The sequence below is a fragment of the Cervus canadensis genome, chromosome 1 (genome assembly GCF_019320065.1).
Source record: "Cervus canadensis isolate Bull #8, Minnesota chromosome 1, ASM1932006v1, whole genome shotgun sequence".
NCBI classification, from domain to species: Eukaryota; Metazoa; Chordata; class Mammalia; order Artiodactyla; family Cervidae; genus Cervus; species Cervus canadensis.
Genome location: NC_057386.1, coordinates 45,155,463 through 45,182,399, shown reverse-complemented (window position 1 = coordinate 45,182,399; position 26,937 = coordinate 45,155,463). Strand labels below are relative to the sequence as shown.

At 51.1% G+C, this 26,937-nt stretch overlaps 1 protein-coding gene across 5 annotated transcripts in view; it reads left to right on the top strand.

Moving 5' to 3' along the window:
* The window catches only part of RFFL (ring finger and FYVE like domain containing E3 ubiquitin protein ligase), a 74,433-nt gene that overhangs the window by 44,788 nt on the left and 2,708 nt on the right, over positions 1-26,937 (top strand). For 4 of the 5 annotated variants that reach the window (XM_043480892.1, XM_043480901.1, XM_043480882.1 and 1 more), the window contains 5 exons: positions 7,357-7,544; positions 17,953-18,345; positions 22,126-22,209; positions 23,078-23,288; positions 24,473-24,496. In XM_043480892.1, the coding sequence (XP_043336827.1) occupies positions 7,365-7,544; positions 17,953-18,345; positions 22,126-22,209; positions 23,078-23,288; positions 24,473-24,496 (892 nt within the window). In that variant the 5' untranslated portion in view covers positions 7,357-7,364. The remainder of the gene's footprint in view (positions 1-7,356; positions 7,545-17,952; positions 18,346-22,125; positions 22,210-23,077; positions 23,289-24,472; positions 24,497-26,937) is intronic. The other variant, XM_043480887.1, reaches the window with a different exon arrangement.

The window sequence follows — 26,937 nt, the reverse complement described above, 5'->3', positions numbered from 1 at the left end:
TTTTTGGGGGAAAATTCTTTGTACACCCCATAGGTGGTTCCACTTTGTCCTATAGGAACATAATTGGATGCCACATGTGTGTCTCTGTTAAGAGCTAAAGGATGAAACATATTCCCCAGAGAAAAGTGTTTGTTTTGTTTGGCAGTGTTAAAATGATAAACCTTTTGCTTTCCCTTTCTGAAATAACCCTGGATATAGTTGTTATTTGGGCTTCCCTGATGGCTCAGTGGTGAAGAATCTGCCTCCCAACGCAGGAGTGTGTGTGTGCTCAGTCATGTCCGACTCTCTGGTACCCCGTGGACAGCCCACCAGGGTCTTCTGTCTGTGGAATTTTCCTGGCCACAATACTGGAGAGGATTGCCATTTCCTCCTCCAGGGAGTCTTCCTGACCCAGGGATCAAACCTGCATCTCTTGAGTCTCCTGCGTTGGCAAGCGGATTCTTTACCACTAGCGCCACCCAGGATGTAGAAGATGTGGGTTCTATCCCTGGGTCAGGAAGATTCCCTGGAGGAGGAAATGGCAACCCACTCCAGTATTCTTTCCTGGGAAATCCCATGGACAGAGGAGCCTGGCGGGGTCGCAGAGTCCATGGGGAGGTGTCCATGCAGAGCAGTCCATGAGGTTGCAGAGTCGGATGAGACTTAGTAGACAACAACATCATAGTTGTTATTTAGACTTATATGGCTTTCCATTTTGGCACGACTCTCATTAAGAAATGTGTCTTGATATTTAAATACACGTCACAGAGAGTCGAGGCCTTGTCTGCTAACCTTGGTGAACCTGTTCTGTTAGGCCAGGCAGGCCTCAGTTATTTTTAGCACTGGAGGCTCTTCCCCAGTGACCCCTTGCCCACACGTCCACGTCCCCAGGATGAGGCCACATTCTCCACCCACACATGGGGCCTGTGGAGTAACCACGGGGCAAATTTCACATCTTCCCACAGAAGCAGTTCCTTGTAAGTGCAGCCAAATACCCGGACGGGCTGACAGCTTTTTCTTTCAGAGCTGCTCAGAGGAGGCAGTTGAGATTAGAGCCAAAGTTAAGAGGATGAAAATAGTGCTGAGGAAGACAGGTCTTCTTGACTCCCGGCAAAGGAAGAGCTTTCTTAGCTACTGTACCCAGAGAGCTGAGCTGAGCTATATATATCATGCCTGATGGGGCCAAGTCCCCAGGGGGCAAGGACCTTGTGGAAATCACTTTTGGTCTCCCTGGGGCCCAGCACCTCTGGTGCTTCCCAAGCACTTGTAAAAGCACAGGAATTGAAACACTATACAGCTGGCCACCTTTCCACTTTTCCCTCCCAATGGTACCTTACCCAGTGGGGTCTACCCATGATGTGGCCAAGTCCTTACCTCTTAGGAAAAAAATGTAGCATGTGCAATTTTGTGCACAAACTTTACAGCATTCCTTGTGCGGAAGAAAAAGTTTTCTTTTTTTTAAGTTAATTTTTATTGCAGTATGTAGTTGCTTTACAATGTTAGTCTCTGCTGTACAGCGAGTGAATCGTTTATCCGTGTACATATAAGCCCTCTTTGTCACCACTGAGCATTGAGGAGAGTCTCCTGTGTTCTACAGTAAGTTCTTGGTTATCTGTCTTGTTGTTCATTCACTAAGTCGTGTGCGACTCTGCAGCACACCAGTCTTCCCTGTCCTTCACTTTCTCCCTGAGTTTGCTCAAACTCATGTCCATTGAGTCAGTGATGCCATCCAACCATCTCCTTCCTCCTCTCTTGCCCCCTTCTCCTCTTGCCCTCACTCTTTCCTAGCATCAGGGTCTTTTTCAATGAGTTGGCTCTTTGGCATGAGGTGGCCAAAGTATCTATCTTATGCATAATATCAATACTGTATATAAATCTCAGTCTCCAATTTGTCCCACCCTTTGTTTTCTTCTTGTGGTTAAATATTTCATTCTTCCATCTCTCTCTGCTAGTGCTGTCAGCTTAGTTTTGATTCCATCTGCCTTCACCTCTGCTCCAGTCTCTGTGGAAAGAGGTGACCTTTCTCCTGCCCTGGGGGAGTCCACCCCTATGTCTTGGTCACTTTTCTCTCCCTCATGGCCCTTGTTCCTATATTTATTGCCAGCTTCCCTTCCCTTCCTCTATCAGCTCTGAGTCTTTGTTGGGTTTCCTTTGTGGTCTCTGAATATGTCTGCCTTTCTCTTATCTTGAGACCTGCTGCCTTCTCTCTTCCCTTCACTGTCAAAAGTTTCGAGAGAGAATAATTTATCCTTAGAGTCTGGCAAGTCCTCACTTCTCACTTGCTTCCCAACCTATGGTTATCCATCAGCTTCTCTCTTCCTAAAGGGCTGGGGCATGGAGGACACTCAGTTTCCTAAAATTAGGTCCATCACGTTCCTCTCCACTTTCTGCTCTCTGGGTCATTTGCCAGCGTCGAACATTTCTTTTTGAAATTCCACACAGTCTTCCAGTTCTCCCACCTCTGAGCATAGTTCCTTCCTTTGCGCCGGTTGGTCCTCTGCTGCTTGCGCGTTAGATCACATGTTCCTGAGAGCTCTCCCAGGCCGTCCTCTCTCCTGCCCCAGACGGTCTAACCATCTTCCTGCCCCTCTCTGGCTTTAGGTACTTTCCAGTAGGCGAGGATCCCCAAGCCTGTATCTTCAGCGGACGCGGTGCTGCGCGTACATCCGCAGGCCCCCACAAGTACTAAAACTCAACTCAGTCTTAACCTGCCCCTCCTCCCGGAGACGTGTGCTCCTCCTGAGGGCTGCAGCTCAGTCAGGGGTTCTACTCTCGCTCTTGCTGTGTCACTCAGAGAGCCGGTCTCTCTCCCCGCCCCCAGCTCTTCGGTTCATGGCCACATCCTGCTGAGTCTGTCGCAGATCTCTGTCCCTTTCTCTTCTACCCATATCCTCATATCTCACTTCCCACCCGCCCCTCACAGATTGGTCCTCCACACTGCTGACTGCTGTAGTGGCCATTCTAAAATGCAGGTAAGGTCACAAAGCCTGGTATGGCCTCAACTTTTAATGGTGTCCCGCTACCATTCCAGCCTCCTTACCAAGGAATACAAAGTTTTGTGGGGTTTTTTTTTTTTTTTTTGGCTGCTGTGGGTCTTTACTGCTGCACGTGGTCTTTCTCTAGTTGCAGAGCTCGGGGGCTACTCTCTAGTTGCAGTGCGCGCGGGCGTCTCCTTGCAGTGGCTTCGCGTTGCGGAGCAGGGGCTCTAGGCACGCAGGTTTCTGTAGTTAGGGCTCGCGGGCTCTGGAGCGCAAGCGCAGTAGTTGTGGCACACGGGCCCAGTTGCTCTGCGGCAGGTGGGATCGTCCCCGACCAGCGATTGAACCTGCATCCCTCGCATTGGCAGGCAGATTCTTAACCACTGGGCCACCAGGGAAGCCCTGGAATACAAGGTTTTGCGTGGCTGCTTGTTTACTTACTGTACTCTCATCCATCCCTACCCTTACCTTTGACCCAACCAAGCATTTTGTAGTTTCTTTGATGCCCTGGTCCATGCTGTTGGTTTTTTTTTTTTTTTTCCAAAAGTCGTTTTGCTCTTGACTTTCTGGCCCGTAACAGTGTTACTGAGCAGGGTTCTTGGTCTCCTTAATAGAAATTGATCAGAGACCAGGCAAGAAATCTGAGCAAGGCTTTATTAGGCCCCCTGCTGCAGCAGGAGGGAGCGAGAACAGGCAACAGGTTACCTTGCCTGCTTGCTGAGGGGGATGAGAGCTCTTCCTTAAATGGCTGGGTGGATCCTGGGGTTGGGCTGGAGGGGTGGCTTAGGTGGTTTGCCCACCCGTGTGGTGGTGTTGTGTGCAGAGGGCATGTGCAGTGCCCTGCTTTTGCTCCCAGCTTTTCAGAAGTGGCAGTGGTGTCTTTGGTCTTTTTGTGTCTTGTTGTCCATAATTTGCCCCAATACATGCACAAGGTTATTTTTAATCCCTTACAGTTTTCTTTGTATTTTGTGGTTCAAGGAGATGTTTATCCTGGTTCAGGCATTGCGACACAGGGTCCCAGGTCCCAGCTTGTCTCAACAGGGTCTCTCTTCCCTGGTCATTCCTCCACCCCGGAGGAAGGAGCTGATCGTTGTTCTTATCTTTGTCACCCTTCCCCTGCTCCCCTCAATCCCCCACCCCCCGGCTTCCCAGGTGGCTCAGTGGGTGAAGAATCCACCTGCAATGCAGGAGATAGAGGAGATGTGGGTTTGATTGCTGGCTCAGGAATATCCCCTGGAGGAGGGCATGGCAACCCTCTTGAGTAAATACTCCAGAGGGTTTACTCTTGAGTAAAGAGGGTTTGCCTGGAGAACCCCAGGGACAGAGGAACCTGGTGGGCTACAGTCCATAGGGTCAGACACTGCTGAAGCGACTGAGCATGCACACACCGCCTTGCACTACACAGACCTCTGTTAAAGCACCCTGAAGTTTCCGTGTTTGGTTTTACATTTCTCGTTCCCCTATTAGACATGAACTCCATGAGGGCAGGCGCTCGACCATGCTCACCTAGCATAGCAAAGCACTGGCCCCTCTAAAGGCGGCAGGCACAAATGAGCGGAGTTCTGACAAGTTCAGTGAACCACCCACAGCCTTGTCTCCAGGCTGTTCTGCTACTCCCCTGCCCACACCTCATTCTGTTAACTGACACATCCTGCTGACTCTGTCAGAAATCTGTCCACATTTGGGACAAGCCTGGAAAGCCAAATGGTAATTGTGGTGAAATCACTGGGTTTAACTTTTAAAAAAAATATTTATTTTTAGTTATTTACTTGGCTGTGCTGGGTCTTAGTTGTGACACATGGGATCCTGGATCTTCATTGTGGTGTGGGGAATCTAGTTCCCAGACCAGGGATTGAACCTGGGCCCACCTGAGTTGGGAACACGGATTCTTAGCCACTGGACCCCCAGGGAAGTCCCTCTAGGCTTACTTTTTACCTGTGCCTTCCCAGAGAGATCACAGTGAAAGCATCGTTACAATGCTAGTGGCAGTCACTGAGGTTCCTTTAGTGCGTTCCAGACTGAAGAATGTCCAGACGAGAAACATGAAGCGCAGAAAGGCCGTGACTTGTTGGCAGTAGGTAATAGCTCAGGTCTTCTGGTTCCAGGTTTTATGATCTTTGTATTATTCCACACTGTTTCAGATGCTTCCGTCAACATCTCGTTTTGGGATGTTTTTTAGGTCTTTTTCTTAGACTTTTTAAAGAAGTAATTTTATGTGTTTGTTTTTATTTTTGGCTGTGCTGGGTCTTTCCTGCTGAGCGGGCTTTTCTACAGTTGTGGCGAACAGGGGCTGCTCTCTAGTTGCTGTGCGTGGGCTCCTCTGCGGGGGCCTCTCTCGTTGTGGACCCCGGGCTCTCTCTCTAGTTGCTGTGCGTGGGCTCCCCTCTGCGGGGGCCTCTCTCCTTGTGGACCCCGGGCTCTCTCTCTAGTTGCTGTGCGTGGGCTCCTCTCTGCGGGGGCCTCTCTCCTTGTGGACCCCGGGCTCTAGGCTGTGCAGGTTGCAGTAGTTGCAGCTCCCAGGCGCTAGAGCACAGGCTCAGTAGTTGCGTTGCACAGGCTTAGTTGCCCTGAGGCATATGGGATCTTCCTGGATCTGGGATTGAGTCTGTTTCTCCTGCATTGGCCGGTGGACTTTTACCCCTGAGCCATCAGGGAAGCCCAACAGGTGGTTTTTTTTGAAGAGTTACAAACTTCCTCTTTCAAAGGGCCAATACTCTGCTGTTGCCTCCAGTCTCTTGCCAACAAATAGCTTGCTTATTTAACTACTCTTGGCTGCTTTATACCATGTGAATTCACAAGGCAGGTTAGGTCTGTTTTCTGGGAACTGAGAGTCTTCAGACGAGTCACAGTGAGCCAGAGAGACATGTTTTTGATGTGCAGGAAACAATGCATGTGTGGTTAGTTAAGCTTTAAATATTGCGTGCGAGTCATTCATTCAGTAGTCCTAGTTGAGCCACCCATCTGCCAGGCACTGTATGACTGTCATGGTCCCCTTTCCCAGGGGGTCATAGGCAGGCAGCTGAGACAGGTGTTAATGGGACATGCCTGCAGAAGTGAATGCTTGTGTTGGAGGCAGTGTTAGGAAGCTGGAAAGACTCTGGAGTAATCTTGAGGTCGAAGGTCATATCTGCGACCTTCACTGTGCTCGGCCTTCCTCTTTTCCTCTTAAAAAATAACTAAGGTGGAACCAGTGGCTTCATAGTTCCTTCCAGCTCACTGTGGTCTTTGAACTCCAATCTAACAAAGGCACTTTCAGTGAGTAAGGAGGCAGAACTGAAAGTACCATTCTTTTGTGTGAGCTGATTATGAATACGCTACATGTTTCATTCATTACCCCCTTGAGTGGAGAGTTCAGGCCTACAAGGTCACCCTGACTGCCTCGGTCTACTGAGAACAGGGCATTTTACTTTATCGCAGCAGCGCTTGGCATTTGAGTGGAACCCCTTGTAGCATTTAGTTTATTCTGACATTTGAGAGAGTGGATCCTCTTTGTTTGGTGATCTTAAAAAAACCATCAACTTCCTTGCCCCTAATTCCTATATTTAATACTTAGAATGGGAATAATAACCCAGAAGTTCTTTTGAAGTCCGCAGAGGCACTGATTCAGCAAGGAAGCCAATATCTGTGGAGTGTCTGCTGTGTGCACAGGACCGATGTGAATAAGTGGTCCCTGTCCTCAAAGAACGGGTGGCCTAGGTGTAGAAAAAAGCACAAGTATTACAGGTATCACAGGTGCCGTGGTAGAAGCTGATGTCGAGTCCGAGGTACATGTTAAGAGCTGTCAGCTAGTTCTGCTGGCTGATGGGAGCAGAAACCAGGGAGCACCGTCATACAGGGAAGAGAACGTTAGGTTAAGGGTCAGAAGAGCTGGGTTTTCCAAATCTCAGTTCTCTGTAATTAGATATGACATTGATTTCTTTGGGCCTGGGTTGCCTCATCTGAGTAAAGGAAATACTGATCCCTCCGCCCCGTGTCAGTCTGAGTGTGGAAATGTAGGATAGAGTTCTTTCTGTCTGAGCTCTAGGGGCAAGGTTATGTTCCTGAATGACAGAGCTATCAGGCCAGGTGTAATCGCTAAGACAAAAGATGTTATTTGAAGTGAAGATCTCAGATGAAACCCAAAGAGACATCAGCACCCTTTCCTTTGAAAAGGATGGCAAGTTGTCTCAGTAGATCGAGCTGGCCTGTCCTGGCGAGTCAGTTGTCCGTGTGCGCCTTTATCTAGAAGGGCAGCCGGGGGGAGGTGCAGGATGTGGCCCATGAAAGCCCGTCCTCACCTTGCCTCTGGCTGCAGGTGTGGACCTATACTGGCCGTTCCCCTGTGCCCTCAGGGGGTGGGAACCCAGTCAGGGTGTGTCTTTTTAATTCTGACCTTTCTCCCCTTTCTTCCTCAAATCAGATCTCATCATGTGGGCAACCTGCTGCAACTGGTTCTGCCTGGATGGACAGCCTGAGGAGGCCCCACCGCCCCAGGGTGCCAGGACTCAGGCCTATTCCAACCCTGGGTACAGCTCCTTCCCTTCCCCCACAGGCTCAGAACCAAGCTGCAAGGCCTGTGGGGCCCACTTTGCAAGCATGGCCAGGAAGGTGAGTGTCGACTTCTGGGCCTGCTCAGCCACTGTAGCTAAGGGCCCTCGGGCAGGCCTCCCCTCCTTGATGCCTGCCCTTCCCTTTGCCGGTGCAGAGCTGGCAACCCAGACCCAACCCGTCCTTTCGCATGAGTATTAGAACTAACTTAGCCGGGGCCTTCCCTAGTGGTCCAGTGGTGAAGACTGTGCGCTTCCAGTGCAGGGGGCATGGGTTTGATGCCTGGTTGGGGCACTAAGGGCTTCCCTGACTGGTGGCTCAGATGGTAAAGAATCCGCCTGCAATGTGGGAGACCTGGGTTCGATCCCTGGATTGTGAAGATCCCCTGGAGGCTGCCCACTCCAGTATTCTGGCCTGGAAAATTCCATAGTCCATGGGGTCGTAAAGAGTCAGCACTAAGATCCCACATGAGTTGGAGCTAAGTTGGAACTTGCAAAGAGTTGGAACTAAGATCCAACATGCTGCAAGGTATGGCCGGAAAACTGACCAAGCAAAATCAAAGCATTTCTGCAGAGAGTTGGACACAGCTAGATCTGAATTCAGATGGCAGCTCAGCCACTTCCCTGCTGTATGACTTCACCTCTTGAGATTCATTTCCCGCTTCTGAAGTGGGGATATCATAGTCGTACGTAAATCACATCCCACAGTGTCCTAGGAATAAAGTGAGCTAAGCTGTTCAGGGGGCCTGGCGCGGTGCTTTGGGTGCAGCAGGCACTTGCTGTTTCCCTCATTAGCTGCCGTCGTAAAAAGCCTGACTCGAGATGATCTTGTTCTTTTAATTGAAGGCAGTGTCAGGAACATCTCAGATACATCAGGACCCTGACAAGGTGAAGACTGGAGCTTGTTTATGTCCTGTAGCCATATCATTTAAAATGCATGATAGCGGTTTCCAGATTAGTGAGCAGGAGGTGAAGTTGCTGGCCGGCCGATGGTGTGCGTGGGTGTGGGCTTCCCCTCTGTCTGGGCAAGCACACCGGGGGCCAAAGGTGAGCCCTGACCCGGGAAAGGACTCTGCAGAATGAGAAGTGTGCAGCCCAGAATGTGATGTTCCAGTGACGATAATGGGAAATTTGAGAGGAAAAAATACTTTCTAAACCATCTGCTGTGTGCCAGGGACTATTTTAAGAAATTTGTAGAGTTTTGGTTTCATTTAATCCTCGCAATACCTCTATGATGTAGATTTTTTGTTTTGGATTTCTTTTTGCTGTGCCACATGGCATGTGGGATGTTAATTCCCTGCCTGAGGATTGAATCTGCACTCGCTGCATTGGAAGCACAGAGTCTTAACCACTGGACCCCCAGGGACGTTCTATGATGTAGGTTTCAGGGGCCCTAAACTCCCACTTTAAATATGAGAAACTAAGGCTTAAAGTTTAACAGAAAAAGGAAACTGTATCTGTCAAGTTCCTGACAAATAGCTTCCGAGACATGAAAATACTCGTCCTTTCCCCTCCGCTTAGGTGGTGCCCCACAGCTGCGTGGTTATTAAAAGGCAGAGCCAGGATTCAGACACATGTCTCTGACTCTCAGGTCCTCTCCCTGAAGACGGCGTGTCAGACTTTCTGCAGCCCGAAGTGCTGGCCAGCCACCCTCTGTGCCTGTGAGACGGGAGGCGGGCAGTTGGCCTCGTGGGTGGTTTTTGCTTGTCCCTCACTGCCGTGCGGGGAGGAGAGCACACAGCCAAACTCTGTTGTGATTCGCTGGGCTGCCCCAGTCGCTGAGGACTCAGCCGGAGAGGCTGCCAGAGCCAGGGCGCTGTGGGTGCGTGGGCAGGTGGCCTTCTCTTACACGTGGACTGAGGGGTTCAGTCCGTAGGTGGAGGCTGAGGTGGAGAGGAGGAGGAACTCGGGGCCGTGTGGTCCTGTTCACTTGCCTGGCACCAAGCTAGGCATTTCAGATGCGTGGTGTCCCTGCATCCTTACACCACTCTGTAACGTACGTGCTACTGTTATGTGTTCCCATATAACAGATGAAGGAATTGTCCTCTTTATCTAAAGCAGTCATTTCAAGGACTCCTTAAGCACATCAGGAGTCTGTTGGATGGTCAGAGCTCCTGCTGTTTTCATCGCTACATTGTGAGCAATGCTAGGAACAATCAGTAGAAGTGGCAAAGTAACTGGCAAGAAAGGAATAGGGAAAACCCTTGTCTGAATGAAGCAGCATGGGAAATTCCCTGGTGGTGCAGTGGTTAGGACTCTGCACTTTGACTGTGCATTCACTCCCTGGTTGGGGCACTAAGATCCTGCAAGCCATGCAGTGCAGACAAAAAAAAAAAAAAAAGCAGCAGCATGAATTTGCAGTAGGTTTGTTTGATCCTCCACCTGCCCCCTCCCCCCCTTATTTTTAAAGTCAGTTATACTCTGGAGTGGAAACGGAGAGAGCACAGAGAAGATAGTGGTGGTAACTAGGGAGCTGATTTGAGAGAATAGCATTGAAACATGCATTACCATGTGTAAAATAGGTCGCCATTGGGAGTTTGATGCATGACTCAGGGCGGCCAAAGCTGGTGCTCTGTGACAACCTGGAGGGTTGGGGTGTGGAAGGGCGGGGGTACAGGATGGAGAGACAAATGTATGCCTGTGGCCGATTCATACTGAGGTACGGTAAAAACAGTCACAGTATTGTAAAGTAATTCAGTTCAGTTCAGTCACTCAGTCGTGTCCGACTCTGCGACCCCATAAATCGCAGCACGCCAGGCCTCCCTGTCCATCACCAACTCCCAGAGTTTACTCAAACTCATGTTCATCGAGTTGGTGATGCCATCCAGCCATCTCATCCTCTGTTGTCCCCTTCTCCTCCTGCCCCAATCCCTCCCAGCATCAGGGTCTTTTCCAATGAGTCAACTCTTTGCATGAGGTGGCCAAAGTATTGGAGTTTCAGCTTCAACATCAGTCCTTCCAATGAACTCTTTAGGACTGATCTCCTTTAGGATGGACTGGTTGGATCTCCTTGCAGTCCAAGGGACTCTCAAGAGTATTCTCCAACACCACAGTTCAAAAGCATCAATTTTTTGGTGCTCAGCTTTCTTCACAGTCCAACTCTCACATCCATACATGACCACTGGAAAAACCATAGCCTTGACTAGATGGACCTTTGTTGGCAAAGTAATGTCTCTGCTTTTTAATATGCTATCTAGGTTGGTCATAACTTTCCTTCCAAGGAGTAAGCGTCTTTTAATTTCATGGCTGCAGTCACCATCTGCAGTGATTTTGGAGCCCCCAAAAATAAAGTCTGACACTGTTTCCACTGTTTCCCCATCTATTTGCCATGAAGTGATGGGACCAGATGCCATGATCTTAGTTTTCTGAATGTTGAGCTTTAAGCCAACTTTTTCACTCTCCTCTTTCACTTTCATCAAGAGGCTTTTTAGTTCCTCTTCACTTTCTGCCATAAGGGTGGTGTCATCTGCATATCTGAGGTTATTGATATTTCCCCCGGCAGTTTTGATTCCAGCTTATGCTTCTTCCAGCCCAGCGTTTCTCATGATGTTCTCTGCATATAAGTTAAATAAGCAGGGTGACAATATACAGCCTTGATGTACTCCTTTTCCTATTTGGAACCAGTCTGTTGTTCCATGTCCAGTTCTAACTGTTGCTTCCTGACCTGCATATAGGTTTCTCAAGAGGCAGGTCAGGTGGTCTGACATTCCCATCTCTTGAAGAATTTTCCACAGTTTATTGTGATCCACACAAAGGTTTTGGCATAGTCAATAAAGCAGAAATAGATGTTTTTCTGGAACTCTCTTGCTTTTTCGATGATCCCGCAGATGTTGGCAATTTGATCTCTGGTTCCTCTGCCTTTTCTAAAACAAGCTTGAACATCTGGAAGCTCACGGTTCACGTATTGCTGAAGCCTGGCTTGGAGAATTTTGAGCATGACTTTGCCAGCGTGTGAGATGAGTACAATTGTGTGGTAGTTTGAGCATTGTTTGGCATTGCCTTTCTTTGGGATTGGAATGAAAACTGACCTTTTCTAGTCCTGTGGCCATTGCTGAGTTTTCCAAATTTGCTGGCATCTTGAGTGCAGCACTTTCACAGCATCATCTTTCAGGATTTGAAATAGTTCAACTGGAATTCCATCACCTCCCCTAGCTTTGTTCGTAGTGATGCTTCCTAGGGCCCACTTGACTTTGCATTCCAGGATGTCTGGCTCTGGGTGAGTGATCACACCATCGTGATTATCTGGGTCATGAAGATATTTTTGGACAGGTCTTCTGTGTATTCTTGCCACCTCTTCTTAATATCTTCTGCTTCTGTTAGGTCCATACCATTTCCGTCCTTTACTGAGCCCATCTTTGCATGAAATGTTCCCTTGGTATCTCTAATTTTCTTGAAGAGATCTCTAGTCTTTCCCATTCTATTGTTTTCCTCTATTTCTTTGCATTGATCTCTGAGGAAGGCTTTCTTATCTCTCCTTGGTATTCTTTGGAACTCTGAATTCAAATGGGTATATCTTTCCTTTTCTCCTTTGCTTTTGGCTTCTCTTCTTTTCACAGCTATTTGTAAGGCCTCCTCAGACAACCATCTTATCTTTTTGCATTTCTTTTCCATGGGGATGGTCTTGATCCCTGTCTCCTGCACAATGTCATGAACCTTTGTCCATAGTTCATCAGGCACTCTATCAGATCTAGTCCCTTAAATCTATTTCTCACTTCCACTGTATAGTCATAAGGGATTTGATTTAGGTCATACCTGAATGGTCTAATGGTTTTCCCTACTTTCTTCAATTTAAGTCTGAATTTGGCAATAAGGAGTTCATGATCTGAGCCACAGTCAGCTCCCAGTCTTGTTTTTGCTGACTATATAGGGCTTCTCTATCTTTGGCTGCAAAGAATATAATCAATCTGATTTTGGTGTTGACCATCTGGTGATGTCCATGTGAAGAGTCTTCTCTTGTGTTGTTGGAAGAGGGTGTTTGCTATGACCAGTGCGTTGTCTTGGCAGAACTCTATTAGCCTTTGCCCTGATTCTTTCTGTATCTTCTAACTGAAAAAAAAAAAAAAAAAAAACAACTTGGGAGAATCAGGAGATCCAGCACATTTTTGACATTGGTCAGCCAGAAGAGGGAAAGTGGATGGATGAGGGAACCGGCCCCAGAAGAAAGAGGGATGGTTGGGTGGGGATGGGAAGGTGCTATATTTTCTTCATAGTGGTTTTAACCACCCAACATACATGTGTTTATGGACTGCCTGTCTTTTCAGATGGTACACAGAGTAAGGGATTCTGTCGGTTTTGCCTACAAGTTTTTCCCAGTGTCTATCTAGACTGACATGGTAGGTGGGCAATACAGTTTTTCCAATGAATGAATGAATGAATGGACTGTTGAGAAGAATTTGCAAAAGAGGAAGTAGATCAGAGAGTTTCTACTTTCATCACTCTATGGCTGGCATTTCCATGCTGAAGAGTTTCACTGAGGGCCCGGTTCTGTCCCAGCAGCGTGGTAGCAGCTAGAGGTCATGCTTTTGTGGAGAGAGGGCCAAGACATAGGGCATTCCCCTGGGGAGCTTACTGTCTGGTTAAGGAGGCCTCCATTTACAAAGAACTAACAAGAGTCAGTTGCATAAGTTAAGTATGAGGGCATCAGGCACTGTTGGTAAAGGGATCATTCTAGCCACAGAGAAAGGCTTGTTGATTTGCAAAGCAGTGGCTGAGGAAACAGCACCAGAGGTGGAGCAGATGCAGGTTGGACCTGGGAAGAGCGCGTGGCCTGTTCAACCAGGATGCAGGGTACTGGGGAGGTGAGGGCAGCAAAGTTGGCCTCAGTAGTGAAGGCCCAGGGCTTCCACAGTGAGGAGCCTGTAGCCACCAGGCCACAAGGAAGCGCTGAAGGATTCTGAACAAAGCCACAGCCGGACTGATTGTATTTCAGGCGGACATGGCTTCACGGGGAGGGTGGTTTGCCGGAGCCGTAGGAGAGGCACTGAGGCAACTTCTGCACACCAGTGGGAAGTTCCCAGAGCCTGGTCTGGGGGAGGCCGAGACCGATCCAGGTAGCTTCTATCTGGTGAGCGGCTCTTTGTGCCAGACCTTGTGAAGGAGTGGTTGTCAACCCATTTTACAGATGAAAAGGAAGAGACTCAGACACAAAAGGCACTTCAGCTACTAAGATACAGGGGACTGCGGCGAAGACGGATGAAATGGAGGAGGAGGTCAAACCGAAGAAGCCAGGATATCAGTCTTGTCTAAAATGAGGCATGGCACTGAGTAAAATAAGGAACTTCTGGGGACTTCTCTGGTGGCTCAGCGATTAAGACTTTGAGCTTCCACTGCAGGGGGTGTGGGTTCGATCCCTGCTCGGTGAACTAAGATCTTGCAAGCTGCCTGGTGTGGCCAAAATTAAAAAATAAAGTAATTTTTTTCTTAGTTAGTGAAAAATATTCAGCGTGTTAGGTGTGTTAGGCATTGCCTGGGCTGGAAAGGTAAAGATGAAGAGAGTCATCCCTCCACAGTAGGGAGCTCAAAGTCTGACAGGAGGATGAGGGCAAAGGCGCAGCTGTGTGAGGAGACGGGAAGAAAGCTTCTGTACCAAGAAGAACAACTTAAAAAAAAAGTAATTGTTTGTTTTTAGTTGCACTGGTTCTTTGTTGCTGCGATTGGGCTTTTTTTAGTTGCAGTTGGGGGAGGGCTACCGACTCTAGTTGTGTTGCTCGGGCTCCTCTTGTTGCGGAGCACAGACTCGAGAGCGCAGGCTCAGTTGTTGGCAGCACGTGGCCTCAGTAGATGCTCCAATGCACGTGGAATCTTCCTGGAGCAGGGATCAAACCCGTGTCTCTGGCAGGCAGATTCTCAACCCCTGGACCACCAGGCAAATCCCAAGAAGAGCTTCTGTAGGCGGAAAGGAAGTTCCAGTTGGAAGGTAAAAGATGGTTATTGGTACAATATTTTCTTGCCACAAAGGGACGGATTAATTTTGTGTAATTCACAGTGAATTCTGTGAATATTAAGGATGTTTTCTCCTATGAGAGTTTTGCACTTGTACTTTCGTGCTTGAGTGGATCGGCATCTTATCTCAAGGGTTTGGCATTTAACAGCTGCAAGCTTTCAAAATGTCTTTTCTTGAAGTGTTTGAATTGAAATGATGACATGGATCCTCCTGTCTCTTTTTCCTTTCTTCATTGTGGTCAGTATTTGCTGAATGCTCACTGGTACAAAACCCAGTGAGCACTAAGGACTTTATAAGAGAGGACGTAAGAAATATGGAGCCCTGGCTTCCCAGAGCTTCCAGTCTTGGAAATTGCAGGACAGGACTAGCTGGAAGTAACATATCCTGTCTGTATTGGTGATACCTGCATGTGGTTTAGCAGCAGCCTTGACGGTTTTGGAGGGGTTTTGGCGCCCAGCCTCTTTAGTTGACCAGGTGGAGGAAGGGGAGGATAGGGTGGCCTGGCAGGGAGGTTGTGTTTTTAGACATGGAAGAGATAATCAAGTCTCAGAGTAGAAAGAGGGAGTGGCTCCTTGGTCCTGGCCCAAGGGGAAGGGAACTAGAGGTGACTGTGTTACCTTTTACTGGGTGGGGTGCCTACCTCATGCTGAGGTTCGCTGTGCATTAGCTCATGTAGTACCTGAGTAGTCCTTTGAGGTAGGCTGAGCATCCGACTTTCATTTTGTTTGTTTTTTTCTTGTTTGGGGCTGTGCTGGGTCTTTGCTGCTGCGAGGGCTTTTCCCTAGTTGCGGTGCATGGGCTTCTCACGGCAGTGGCTCCTCTTGTGGACCACGGGCTCTACGGCGTGAGGGCTGGTTGCGGTTCCCTGGCTCTACGGCTCAGGCTCGGTACTTGTAGGCACACAGGCTTAGTGGCTCCGCGGCACATGGGATCTCTTTGGACCAGGGATCCAACCTGTGTCTCCTGCATTGGCAGGCAGGTTCTTTACCACTGAGCCACCAGGGAAGTCTTGAGCACCGACTTTGCAGGTGAGCCTCTGATGCTCTGGGAAGTTGTCTGTTTGCAAAGTTCCCCCTGTGGGGATGCAGCCAGCCAGGACTTAATCCTACCGTGTCCCTGCTGCCCTTTCCCTCCTAGGAGGGGCTGCCTCTGGGCAGGACGGCAAGGAGGAGGGCTGAGAACATGGGCCTGGCCTGTGCCAGGGAACGGGGCTGGGGTGGGGGGTAGCAGAGGAAGGGTGGATTGGCAGAGGGGAGCCACACGCAGGCACTCCTGCCGGTGCTCCGGGTGTCTCTTCGGGCACCCGGGCTCCCCTCGGTCATCTTTCTTGCCACCTCGCTACTCAGCGTGTACCATTTGCTGGAATTTATACTTACGTGTTTCCTTTACTTGTTCTGCCAGCATTTGTTGACAGTTGCTTTTTCCTTCTCCTTTCTTCTCTCCTGACTCTTCAAACTGGGGTTTTAGCCTCAAGCGAGCACTGACTTACTGTTTCCTGTCAGGTGTGTTTCAGGCTTCAGAGCCCCTGGGGGGTGCGGAGGAGCTGGGTGGGTTGCTGTCTTTGCTTTCTGATCTGGTATCCAGTGCGCCGCACACCGTAGAAGACAGCTGTTTAGATCTGGCTGATGGAGCAACTCGGGGCTGTTCAGTTGTGTCAGGCTAGGTCTTGTCAAACTGTACCGATGTAAGCAGTGTTCCATGTCAGGACCTACAGCTTTATGACATGGAAGCCTTGTAATTTCACTGTGTCATCCTAAACACATCTTATCGCCCATTAGAAAAGCTTTAGATGTGACTGAACCCCCAAAGTACTCCAAAACATCTCCTTTCCACCCAAGCGCGACTGGTCCCAGAACTGTTCTAAAGTGCGTGCAGCCATGTGAACGTTGTATTGTGTGGTTATCACTGGGTGGAGAGTGAGGGAGCTTGACATGTGTCTTTCCAAGTGTCAGCAGTCACAGCCTTACGTTCGCTTCCCTTTACTGCTCAAACGACACTTAGAAAAGACTAAATATAACCCCCTCCGCTCTGCAGACTTCTTCAGCGCCACACCAGAGGGCCTGTGATTTCGACTCTGGGAATCTGAGTCTCCTGGGCATTCTTGTTTGCTTGAACAGCTTTCTATACTTAGAAAAGAGAGGGCAGAAAGATTTAGGTTAATTCTGAAGTCACCCCAGGATGAAAAGTTGTTCATTTCTCTAAAGGGTTAGTGAGCGCCTCTTCAGGACCAGCGCGGGGGGCCCAGGGCTCACCATCGTGGTGGCATGTGGCCTGCTCGTGGCCGGAACAGGGCTCATCGGCTGTCCCTGCGCTTGCTCAGCCTCTGGGGCGAGGGGCCGGAAGCTGCCTTCTGGGGGCCGAGCACGCCCTGGTGCCCTGTATTGTCTGTGATGCCGGGAGTAGCTGCTGCCAGGCGGTGCCAGCTCGCCTGCCCGGCACTCTCGTCAGCCGCCCGAGACACCCTGTACTTCCACAGACGAGAGCTCCCCCCTCGTGTCCGAGGGCCTCCTGTCGCTGACTAAATATTTGTCTTGGGTTTGCTCTTATGCAGCCTCGTGCTCCCAGCACTCGGAGTGGGCCTTCCCGGGGCAGGGCGGGGGCCTGGGCCCCAGTGTCTGCGGAGTTCCGAGAGGGAGAGCCAGGCCCTTGGCCAGGCACGGCGGGGTCTGGCATGGGGCTGAGTCAGTCCTGCGGCTGGGTGGAAAGAGCACGAGTGTGGGCACCAAACCCAGACCCACCTCAGGTGTGAATCCCAGACCCATCGTCCCCTGCCTGCCCTTCAGGATGTGCCTTCGTCTCTCCAGGCCTCGAATGTTCTGTCCCGGAAGCAGGGAGGTAGGAAAATACCTGCTTTCAGAACTAAATGATAAGCCAAGTCCAGTTCTGGCACATATTAGCCCCTTAGTCATTTAATTATATATATATATATATATATTTGGAGTAGTAATTATCAAAGATTGTACAGTATTGAGAAGTATAGAACAAAATACAATTATTGGAGGAGAGTTACTCCATGATACTGATTTGAATCTTGACTCTCATCATTGGCTTGTATTTCCTAGAAATAATAATTAAAACACTAAACACTTATGGAAGACTCACATGTCCGATATGCTAAGTGCATTATCTCTTAACTTGACAACAGTCCCATGAAGTAGTTGTTTTCATCACCCCCTACTTTACAGATGAGGAAACTGAGGGCCAGAGAGGCTGAGTTACAGCCCCAAGGTGACTCCACAAGAAGCGGAGGAGGGAGACTTCATAAAAGGCAGGGCTTTTCTTATCCTGAAGCTGTCACTCTTATTTAACAGCCTGTTTCTCTACCAGTGAGTAGCATGAGTGACGTGAGCCTCCAGTGGAATCCTGCCCGCGGGCCCTGCTGCCTCTTCGGGGGTTTGACCCCAAACTCTGCCCGGTGGCCCGACCCCCCAGTGAAAGGACGAGTCATGGGCGGTCGTGCCCAGCCCTTGTCACGCTGTCTTGTCTGCACGGTCTGATGTGGTTTTCTCTGCCTCTCGCTCTTAAGCAGCAGACCTGCTTGGACTGTAAGAAGAACTTCTGCACCACCTGTTCGAGCCAAGTGGGGGCCGGTCCCCGGCTCTGCCTTCTCTGCCAGCGCGTCTGCGCCACGGGCTTCCGGCGGGAGGAGCTCATGAAGATGAAGGTGAAGGACCTGAGGGACTATCTCAGCCTCCACGACATCTCTACCGACATGTGCCGGGAGAAGGAGGAGCTGGTGTTCCTGGTGCTCAGCCAGCAGCCCGTCATCTCCCAGGAGGGCAGGACTCAGGCGCCCCCCTTGGGCCCCGACTTCCCCGAGCAGCAGGCCTTCCTCACCCGGCCCCACACCAGCACCGTGCCGCCTACCTCACCCGGCCTCCCGTCTGCACCCCCCGGCCAGGCGCAGGGCCGGCAGCAGGTACAGCCACGCGCGGCCTCCCATCTCTCCAGGGCGGGCTCCGGTCCCTCTCTCCCCGCACCATGGGAGAGGGGTTCAGTGCGTGGGTCACGGGACGCCTTTCTGCCTACCGCCGACGGAGGGTGTTTTCTGGACTGCAGACTCACGTTTGGGCTTTTCTTAGATGGATGCACAGTACTGGGTTTTTGTGTTTTTCTGTTTCTTTGTAATAGGTTCCTATCCCATTTAGAGAGTTTAAAAAAATTGGTTGTTCTAGAAACATTTTGAGAAAATTCACTGTTAGGTCTCCACATTTGGTTCTGATCAGATTACCCTCCTGCTTTCTCACCCTATGGTCTTCCTTGGCCAACGGGGAATTCGGTTCCTCAATGATCATCACAAGGCGCAAGGGAGCAAAAAGGACCACGTAGGACTTCCCTGGTGGTCCAGGGGTTATGACTGTGAGCTACCAGTGCAGGGCGCACAGGTTTGATCCCTGGTTGGGGAAATTCTGCGAGCCGTGTGGTGAGGCCAAAAAAAAGAGTATGTGGAGGCAAGGCAGAGGAGGGAAACGCTGTGACTGAGACACGAGCATGGCCCCTGCCAGCGCTGTCTGGGCTGGGGTGTGGTTGGAGGGCTACTGAACAGTAGGCAGCCTTGTCAGCATCCCAGCAGGGTCTGGGGGTGGTGGGCTCAGAGCAGCACCTGGACTGAATTATGAACCAGGCTTGGAAAGCTCAGAAACGAGGATTATGTCGCTTCTACGCTGAGAAAGCCCTCTGAGGGGGAAGTAGGTGTGGAAACCAACTGTTGGATTCGAGTGATGCCAGTGGCTCAGCGGTAAATAATCCGCCCACTGACACAGGAGGCTTGGGTTCTGTCCCTGCGTCAGGAAGATCCCCTGGAGAAAGAAATGGCAACCCACCCCAGCATTCTTTCCTGGAGAATTCCATGGATAGAGGAGCCTGGTGGGCTACAGTCCATAGGGTTGCAAAGTCAGACATGACTTAGTGACTAAACAATAACAATGCTCTGAATGGTGGTTATCACTGAGGAGAGGTTTGAGGTGGGTGAAAGAGGAAAGGATAGGGTGTCAGACAGCAAGACTGGTGTCAAGTTATAAGATAGGAAGCAAACACCCACACACTCGGTGGGGAGCGGGGGAGGACCCAGCGCCGGGAAGGCAGGAGGCTTCAGCCAGAGGTCTGGGGTGGGGACGGGGGAAGTGGTCCCCCGCCTCCAGTGGCAGAGGCACTGGACAGAGGATGGGAGGTAGCTGGAAGCTGTGTGTGTAGCCCCAGGGGACCCTGTAAGGTTAGGACCGACAGGAAGTGGGCTCCCAGGACGTGAGCAGAGGGCCGGCTCTGCAGACTAGGTGCTCATGGTGGGGAGAGGGGAGGGTTGGGTGAAGAGGCAGCCTCTAGCTTCCAGGTGCTGGGTCTCTAGGAGCTATTTTTCCATGCATTTGTTTATTCAGTGAGCATGTATTAACCACCTCCGAAGTGCCAGGATCACTGTCATCGGGGCGTGGTGACGTCCTGTAGCTATCCTTCAGTATGTCAGTGAGCCTTTTAGTCATCTGACTTGGGCAACAGTGGGAGGATTCGGACCTAGAAGATCCAGTTTCCACATCCTGTTGGTCACTGACTCTCGGGTCACTTCCGGGAGGTCTGAGCCTTTAACAAGGCAATGAGGTTAGTAATCCAGACAACTTTGGCTCCTGCCAGGATGTGGGGAGGACTGACTGGCGGCGTGATCCCACGTCTGAAGGGCTTTGAGCTGCCCAGAGCAGGCATGCCAGTGTTGTCGTCCCCCACACAGGACGTGCGGGGCTGCCGTCTCTCGTTTCTGACCCCCACCTCTGCTGGGACGGGGCCCCTGACTCAGCCCTGACGGGCACTGGGCCATGAAGGCTGCTGTGACCGCACGCTCCCCTGCAGGAAGCGCATGTGGTCTGAGCGGGCTTTCCCCTCACGCGCCCTGGGACGCCACTGCCCCTCGGCTCTGCTCTGCCTGCTGGACAGGCGGGGCCGCCTGTCTTGACTGCCTCCCTTTGCTTGGTCCAGGGTTTTCTCTCTGTTTATGGGGAGCCAGTAGAGTGCCTCGAGGGAATTTTTTTTCCCTGAAAGAACCTTCAAGTGGGTTCCTTTGATTAATCAGAAGTTTGCAGACTGCACGCATAGGTCACACCATGTGCCAGAGCTTCATTGGGTGCTTCTCCTCTGATGTTTCCAGAAGGCCTTCAGGTCAGCTCACGTCCCCTGTTCTGGTGAGGCCTGCATTTTGCCAGCCAGAAAAACAGGGCGAGCGCAGTAGCTTGTGCAGGGCGGCCTGACAGTCTGTAGCGAGCCGCACACAGGCTGCGCGTCTGCTTGGCAACGCTCGCCCACCGGGGCCCTTCCCTGCGCCTGTAACGCCCCGGCAGTAGTTGCTAGTGAAGGAAGCGCATGGACCAGAGCTAGCTGCGGACAGACACTCACTGGAGACCTGGGTTCAGCCAGTGGGCACACTGGAAAGACAGGCGCGTACTCTGCAGCACAAGACCGTGTTTCTCTTGTGGAAAAGAGAAGACATACAGAAACTGGCTACTTAGGAAGAGGTTAGGCTCCTAACAGCTTCTTGGAACTCCAAGGTGACACCAGGAGGCCAGTGGGTGCCACGCTGACGTAAAGCCAAGAAAAATCTGGGCGTTGTTTGGGAAGCATCTCTGTCCATGTGTGCTGTGTACAGGAGCTTATTGTCACTTGGCATTTTTGGTGACAGTTATTTCTGCTCTTCATTTCTGTTGTGGTTGCGTGCCTTTTCTTAATTAGCTCCATATTATGCATTCTGACCTGAGGTGAGCAGCGGGGGCAGTGAGTGACTGGTTTCCCAGGTGGTCCCTTTGCTGGTTCTCTGAAGAGTCCAGTGGAAAAGGCCTGTGAGCTCGAACACCTCTTTGCTCTGGGCTCACACCAGACCCATCACCTGTTTGGGGGCTGTGAGTGGAAACGATCTAGGTGAGGGATTTGTGGCTCCCAGTTCTGACTACTCTGTGGCAAAACCTGAAGGAATACCTAGGGGAAACCTTTTGAGAGTTTAGACTTCTGAGCCGAATGAAACTTCTTAAGCATAGGCATTAGTCTTATATAGTCTCAGGTTAATAGACTCTTTGATGCCTTAAAATAAGTTTTGACTGGGTTTTAAGATAGCTCTTAGTAACAGTCTACTCTGCTGCTTTGAGCATATTTCTAGAATTTCTAATGAGAGCAGTAACTAGCCAGAAGGCGGGGGGTGCGGGCGTGGTGAGGGTCTGGAAACTTTTATCTTATCTGGGCCAGATGAGGAAGCCGGGGAGATTTCATGTGGCAGAAGTGAAGACATAGTTTGAACAGTTGGGGAGAAAAGAGTTGACACTGATCTGGGGGCAAAACCAGGGATGGCGGGCGGAAGTTGTAGGGTTGGCATTTTGGCGTCAGTGGGTCAGGAACGGACTTGACAGCGGTCTGGCAGAGGAGGGCCGTGTGATCTTCCTTCCACTCGGAGTGCGCAAGCTGAGTGCAAGCTGAGCCGACACCGATGGTGAGTGGCAGATAATGCCATCCTGGCAGTAGGCAGAATTAATGCCATCCTGTTCTAGAGTTGAAATCTATGCGTATCGCTTCCCTGCCTGACAGAGTCAGGCTTCTAAAATGCTATTAAGGGAGACTCCAGGTTCCCGGGGAGACAGGAGTGCGTTTGGATATGGTGTGAGCTGGCAAGAGCCCCATGCCATCCCTGGGACAGTTCTGCGGATGTGACGCCATCTTTCTCTCCCCGCAGGCCAATGGCCATGTGTCTCAGGACCAAGAGGAGCCCGTCTACCTGGAGCGCACGGCTGGAGCCCCTGCTGAGGACGAGACCCAGGTGGGCCCTGCGGCGCCTGTGCCTCCGCCTTTGCTCCCGCTGCTGTTCTCGTCAGGACCCTCTGGGTGGCCTCACGGGGGAGAGGGGAGGAGCAGGCTGTGATGACAGTCCTTCTGAAGTCCTGTCTTCAGGGGTGGTGTTCAGTGAGCGTTCCTGGTGAACCTCGGGAGCGGTCCGTGTCACAATGGAGACTGGGGAGCAGCCGGAGGGCAGGCTCCTGGTGCCGCTGTGCCAGTCTTGTTCTTTTCCTCTGCTTCTAGCACACGGTGGCCATTGTCAGGGGAAGGAGGTCAGATAATCGGGAGGAAAGATGAGAGGGCATTTAGGGCACTGCCGTGGGGCCGCAGAGCTGTGGTCTCCGGTGTGCAGAGAGGATCCTTGCCTGGGAAGCGGGCTTCTTCTGTGGGAAAGCAGAACTCTCCAGGGGAGAAAGACCCAGGCCGAGCGCAGCAGTCTCTCGTGCTGCCTCGTTCCATCTCCACGGGGAGCCCGGGTGGTGGGACTGCTGCCGCCTCTTTACGGGGGGCAGATGGGCTCAGAGGGGTGAGCATCATGCTTGATACTGCTCAGCATCAGTCAGAGGAGGAATCGGGATCCAAAACCACCTGCCTCAGCCTGGTGCTGCTCCTCCTGCCTGGCCTGGGGGTGGGTCTGTGGCCAGCTGGGCCTGAGCATAGCCCTCGGGGCAGGAAGAGACGGAGGTCTGTCTGGCGATGCAGAGCCTGGGGCCACATAATCCTCCACGTGCCCCTGTTCCTGCTTGCCTTGAGGCCAGTCACCAAAAGCACAGGGTGATGAGAGCTCTGGGGTCCTGGGAGTGATGAGGGCGGGGGCGGGGAGCCCATCCATCCCATCTTTGCCTTTGCAGTCCGTCGACTCAGAGGACAGCTTTGTCCCAGGCCGGAGGGCCTCGCTGTCTGACCTGACCGACCTGGAGGACATCGAAGGTCTCACTGTGCGACAGCTCAAGGAGATCCTGGCTCGCAACTTCGTCAACTACAAGGGCTGCTGTGAGAAGTGGGAACTGATGGAGAGGGTGACGCGGCTGTACAAGGACCAGAAGGGACTCCAGCACCTGGGTGAGGGGCCGTGTGGGCGGCAGCAGCGCAGAGCTCCAGAGCGCCTGCTCTCTCGCTTTAGGGTCCACATCGACCTGACTCGATTTCCGTGCTTTTAGCTGAGGAAGGAGCCACCTTATGCATTTGCATCCTCTAATAATAACGGTCCTTTGGAGCTGAGTTCCCCGGGTGGGGGTCAGGCATCATGTATATGTATTTAATCCTCAGGGCAGCCTGTGAAATAGGCATTGTTAGCATCTTCCCTTCACTGGAGAGCCTAGATTGGCCCTGAGGAATTCTGCATCTAAGTCCATGGCCTTTCCTGCCTTAGGTCGCCCCGTCAGACTCACCACTACCTCTGGACATACTCAAACTCTGTACACAGGTGCTGGCACGCTGTGTGTGTCCTGTCTGCCTGGGGCTGTTCATTTTCCAAAGCATTTTCCATGGTATCATTTAGAGTGATGCACAGTAAAACAAGGTCTGTAGTCAAATGAGTTTGGGGAAGAAAAAAACTTGCTGTTATGTCCATGCTGCCGATTCGTGGTAAGATGAAGACTGTACCAGTCAAGGCAGAAAAGCCCTGCAGGAGAGAGTCTAGCTGTCTGGAACTCCGCATTTCCTGAAATGACTTCACCCATTCGTTCCCCAGCTGATTGGGGTCCTGCAGGTCCATGTTGTGCTGACTTGCCTGCTCACAGTAGTTGAAGTCAGATTCGGGTTCTCCTCTCCCAGGAGCTTAGATTCATCAGAGTTAGGGGACATCTGCCTGGTCACCTGATCACAGGCTCTTCCCTTTGGGACGGTCCCCAGAACCTCCCCAAAAGAGGGACAAGGGCCTGGGACTAGGAGATGGAGCCTCTGGGGAGTCGCACCCAGACGCCCTGGCCAACCGGGACAGGCTGCTTCTCCTTTCTTGGCTTTAACGCCGGCTTCCGAGGCAACAGAGAAAAAGGACACTGTGCTTGTGCACTCTCCTTCCTGCCTGGCAGTTTTGTTCATGGTAAAGCAGTGGAAGCCCTTTTTCTAAGACTAGACCAGACACCCCAGCAGGGGCGGTGGGTGAGTCTCCCATGTGTGGAGGGTCTGAGGAGGGTGGCCTGGCTCCCAGCAGGAGAGCGGTCAGAGTTCGGAAGTGAAGCCAGGGTGGCTGGAGGCTTTCCTCGTCATCATGTATTCAGACACCTTCTTTCCTTCCCTTGCAGTGTGCAGCGCTGAAGACCAAAACGGTACGTAGCTGTTACTGTTCCGCGTCGGGCTGAGGCCCTTCACTCTTCTTCCTCCCCTTCAGCCCTGATTCCTATTAGCCGTCTGAGAACTCTGAGCATATCCACATCCCGGCGGGGGAGCGGTGCTGGGGGGGATGTTCACTGGGAACCAGGGCTTCTCAGCATCTTTGAAAATTCCCATCCCTGTCCCTGTGAAGGCAGGAGTGGCGGACACCTCGGGCAGCCTGATCTGCAGGCCTCTGGTTGTCAGAGCTCAGAAGCCAGCCTCTGTAGAATCTTCAGCAAAGCCAAGGGGTGGCACTTCTGGTGCATTGCCCGTAGTCCTGGGGCTCAGGCACCATAGCTTTCACTCCGTCTTGGTCTGTATGGGAGGGTCTCTGTGTGTACCTTCAGGGAAATCACTTGGGATGTTCGTCAGCTTCTGGTACCAGCTGAAAAGCAGGAGTGGCGAGCTGAGAGCCTTGTGTGTATAGCATACTTCGTGGCACTCAGCTGCCATGTACCAACCTGTGTGTTAAAGACCACCCACAGGTCTCTGGGCACCCCCAGAATGCACTGCAGGAATCTGACTGCAGATGCAATCACTCTGAAACATGCTAGACCTTTTTGTGAAAGCCTCAAGGCTATACATCCGTTTTACTAAGTGAAAAATTTGGAGTGTCTTCTGAAAAAGTTTTAAAGTGCTTTTCAGGCCCCTACACTACTCTGAGAACATCCTTTCTTGGGGAAGAGCTCTCACCATATTGCTCAGGATGGGGCATGGTCTTCTGGCTGATACATTCCCGAGAGTTGAGCATTTGGAGTTCTAGACCCTCACCTGATACCAAAGTTTGGCCATCCACTTGGGGTCTTTCTGATTCCCTGGGAGAATGCTGGCAACTGAGTTAAATTTGTTAATCTTGACAGAAGTAATCTGTAATGAAATTCTGTAAATTACTCCAGCTCATCTATATATTTACGGATGAGCTATTTATATAGCCCATACTATCTATTATATCTACAGGTATTCCTATTTATATATATAGGTGTTTATATTGTTCAGTTGTTTCCAAGCGTTCCCTGTTAGGGCCATCAACTCCTCACAGGAGTAAATAGGTTTCACTGCCTCACAGCCCGCCCACCTGAAGTGATTTGACTTTATGAATAGTCCAAGGAACAGGTGAAGTGCAGAAGCAGTGGAGTATGAGAATCCCCTGTGGGACCGTAGAGGTGGCTGTGGTAAGAGCAGTTCCCTGTTTATGGCTGCCTGATTCATGCTGCCATTTAAAACGTGCTGGGAAGGCTTGGGTTTGGGGACACGAAGGTTCTGTTCCTGCAGCTGACCTAGGATGTAGCTCAGGCCTAGTGTCTCCCACTCGCATAAGCCGGTTAGCCTTGTTGAGAACTGTGTGCTGAGCAGTTAGTACTGTCTTCGCAGTCCCTGCCCTCAGGCCACTTTCCTAGAAGCCAGCCTACCTGGATTTGAATCTTTGGGCAAGCTACTTAACCCTTTGGTCTCACTTGCCTCACCTATCAAATGAGTAACGAGAGTACCTACTTCATAGTTTTTGTTGGGGCTCAGTAGTGAAGAATCTGCCTGCCAGTGCAGGAGACACGGGTTCAATCCCTGGGTCAGGAAGGTCCCCTGGAGGCGGAAGTGACAACCTGCTCTAGTATTCTTGCCTGGAGAATTCCATTGGCAGAGAAACCTGTCAGACTTTAGTCCATGGGGTCACAAAGAGTCAGACTAGCACGTTCACTTTCATCTCGGGACTGGTTTCAGGGATTCAAGATGACTGTCAGACCTCAGAGCACACAGCAGATGCTAAGTATATTATTACCTCAGTAGAAATTGATTCTGTTTGTTGGATTTAGGAGTCCGTATCTAGTGGGGAGACAAGGAGGCAAACTCACAATCCTGAAGGCGCTGAGGAGCAGTCACGGGGTGTGGGTGAAGTGTGTGTGGGAAGCAGAGAAGAGGGAGCTATAGTCTCTGCTGGGCTCTGGGACCATGGAGTCTCCTCCGAGGAAGCCTGAGGAAGCAGGCCGTGGCACAGCTGGGGCCCTGCAGTCCTTGGCTTGCTTTATTCAGTTGGGGGTATGTTTACAGAGCCTCATGATCCTCCACGAGCTGTTCATTACAACTCTGTTGATGCCTAAACTCTTCTCAGCCAGCTTTATATCTTTTCAGCATGTTCTGCCTCAGGGAATATCGAGTCCCTCTGTGGCACTCCCTGGCTTTATTGCAGCCTCAGTTGTCTGAACGTTACTTCTTTTTAAGCTTTGAGGCCTTTGCCTTACTCTCATGTTCTGGGATGTCTTTGATCTATAAGTACTTGACTCTTCATATCTATAGCCTAACCTATGGAGGTGCAGATTAAACAAGCGGGTGGAGTTAGTTCCTAGGGAGGCGGTTCCTTGTCCCTGAGTGGGGTGTGTGGATCTGGGGGGCTGTGCCTCCG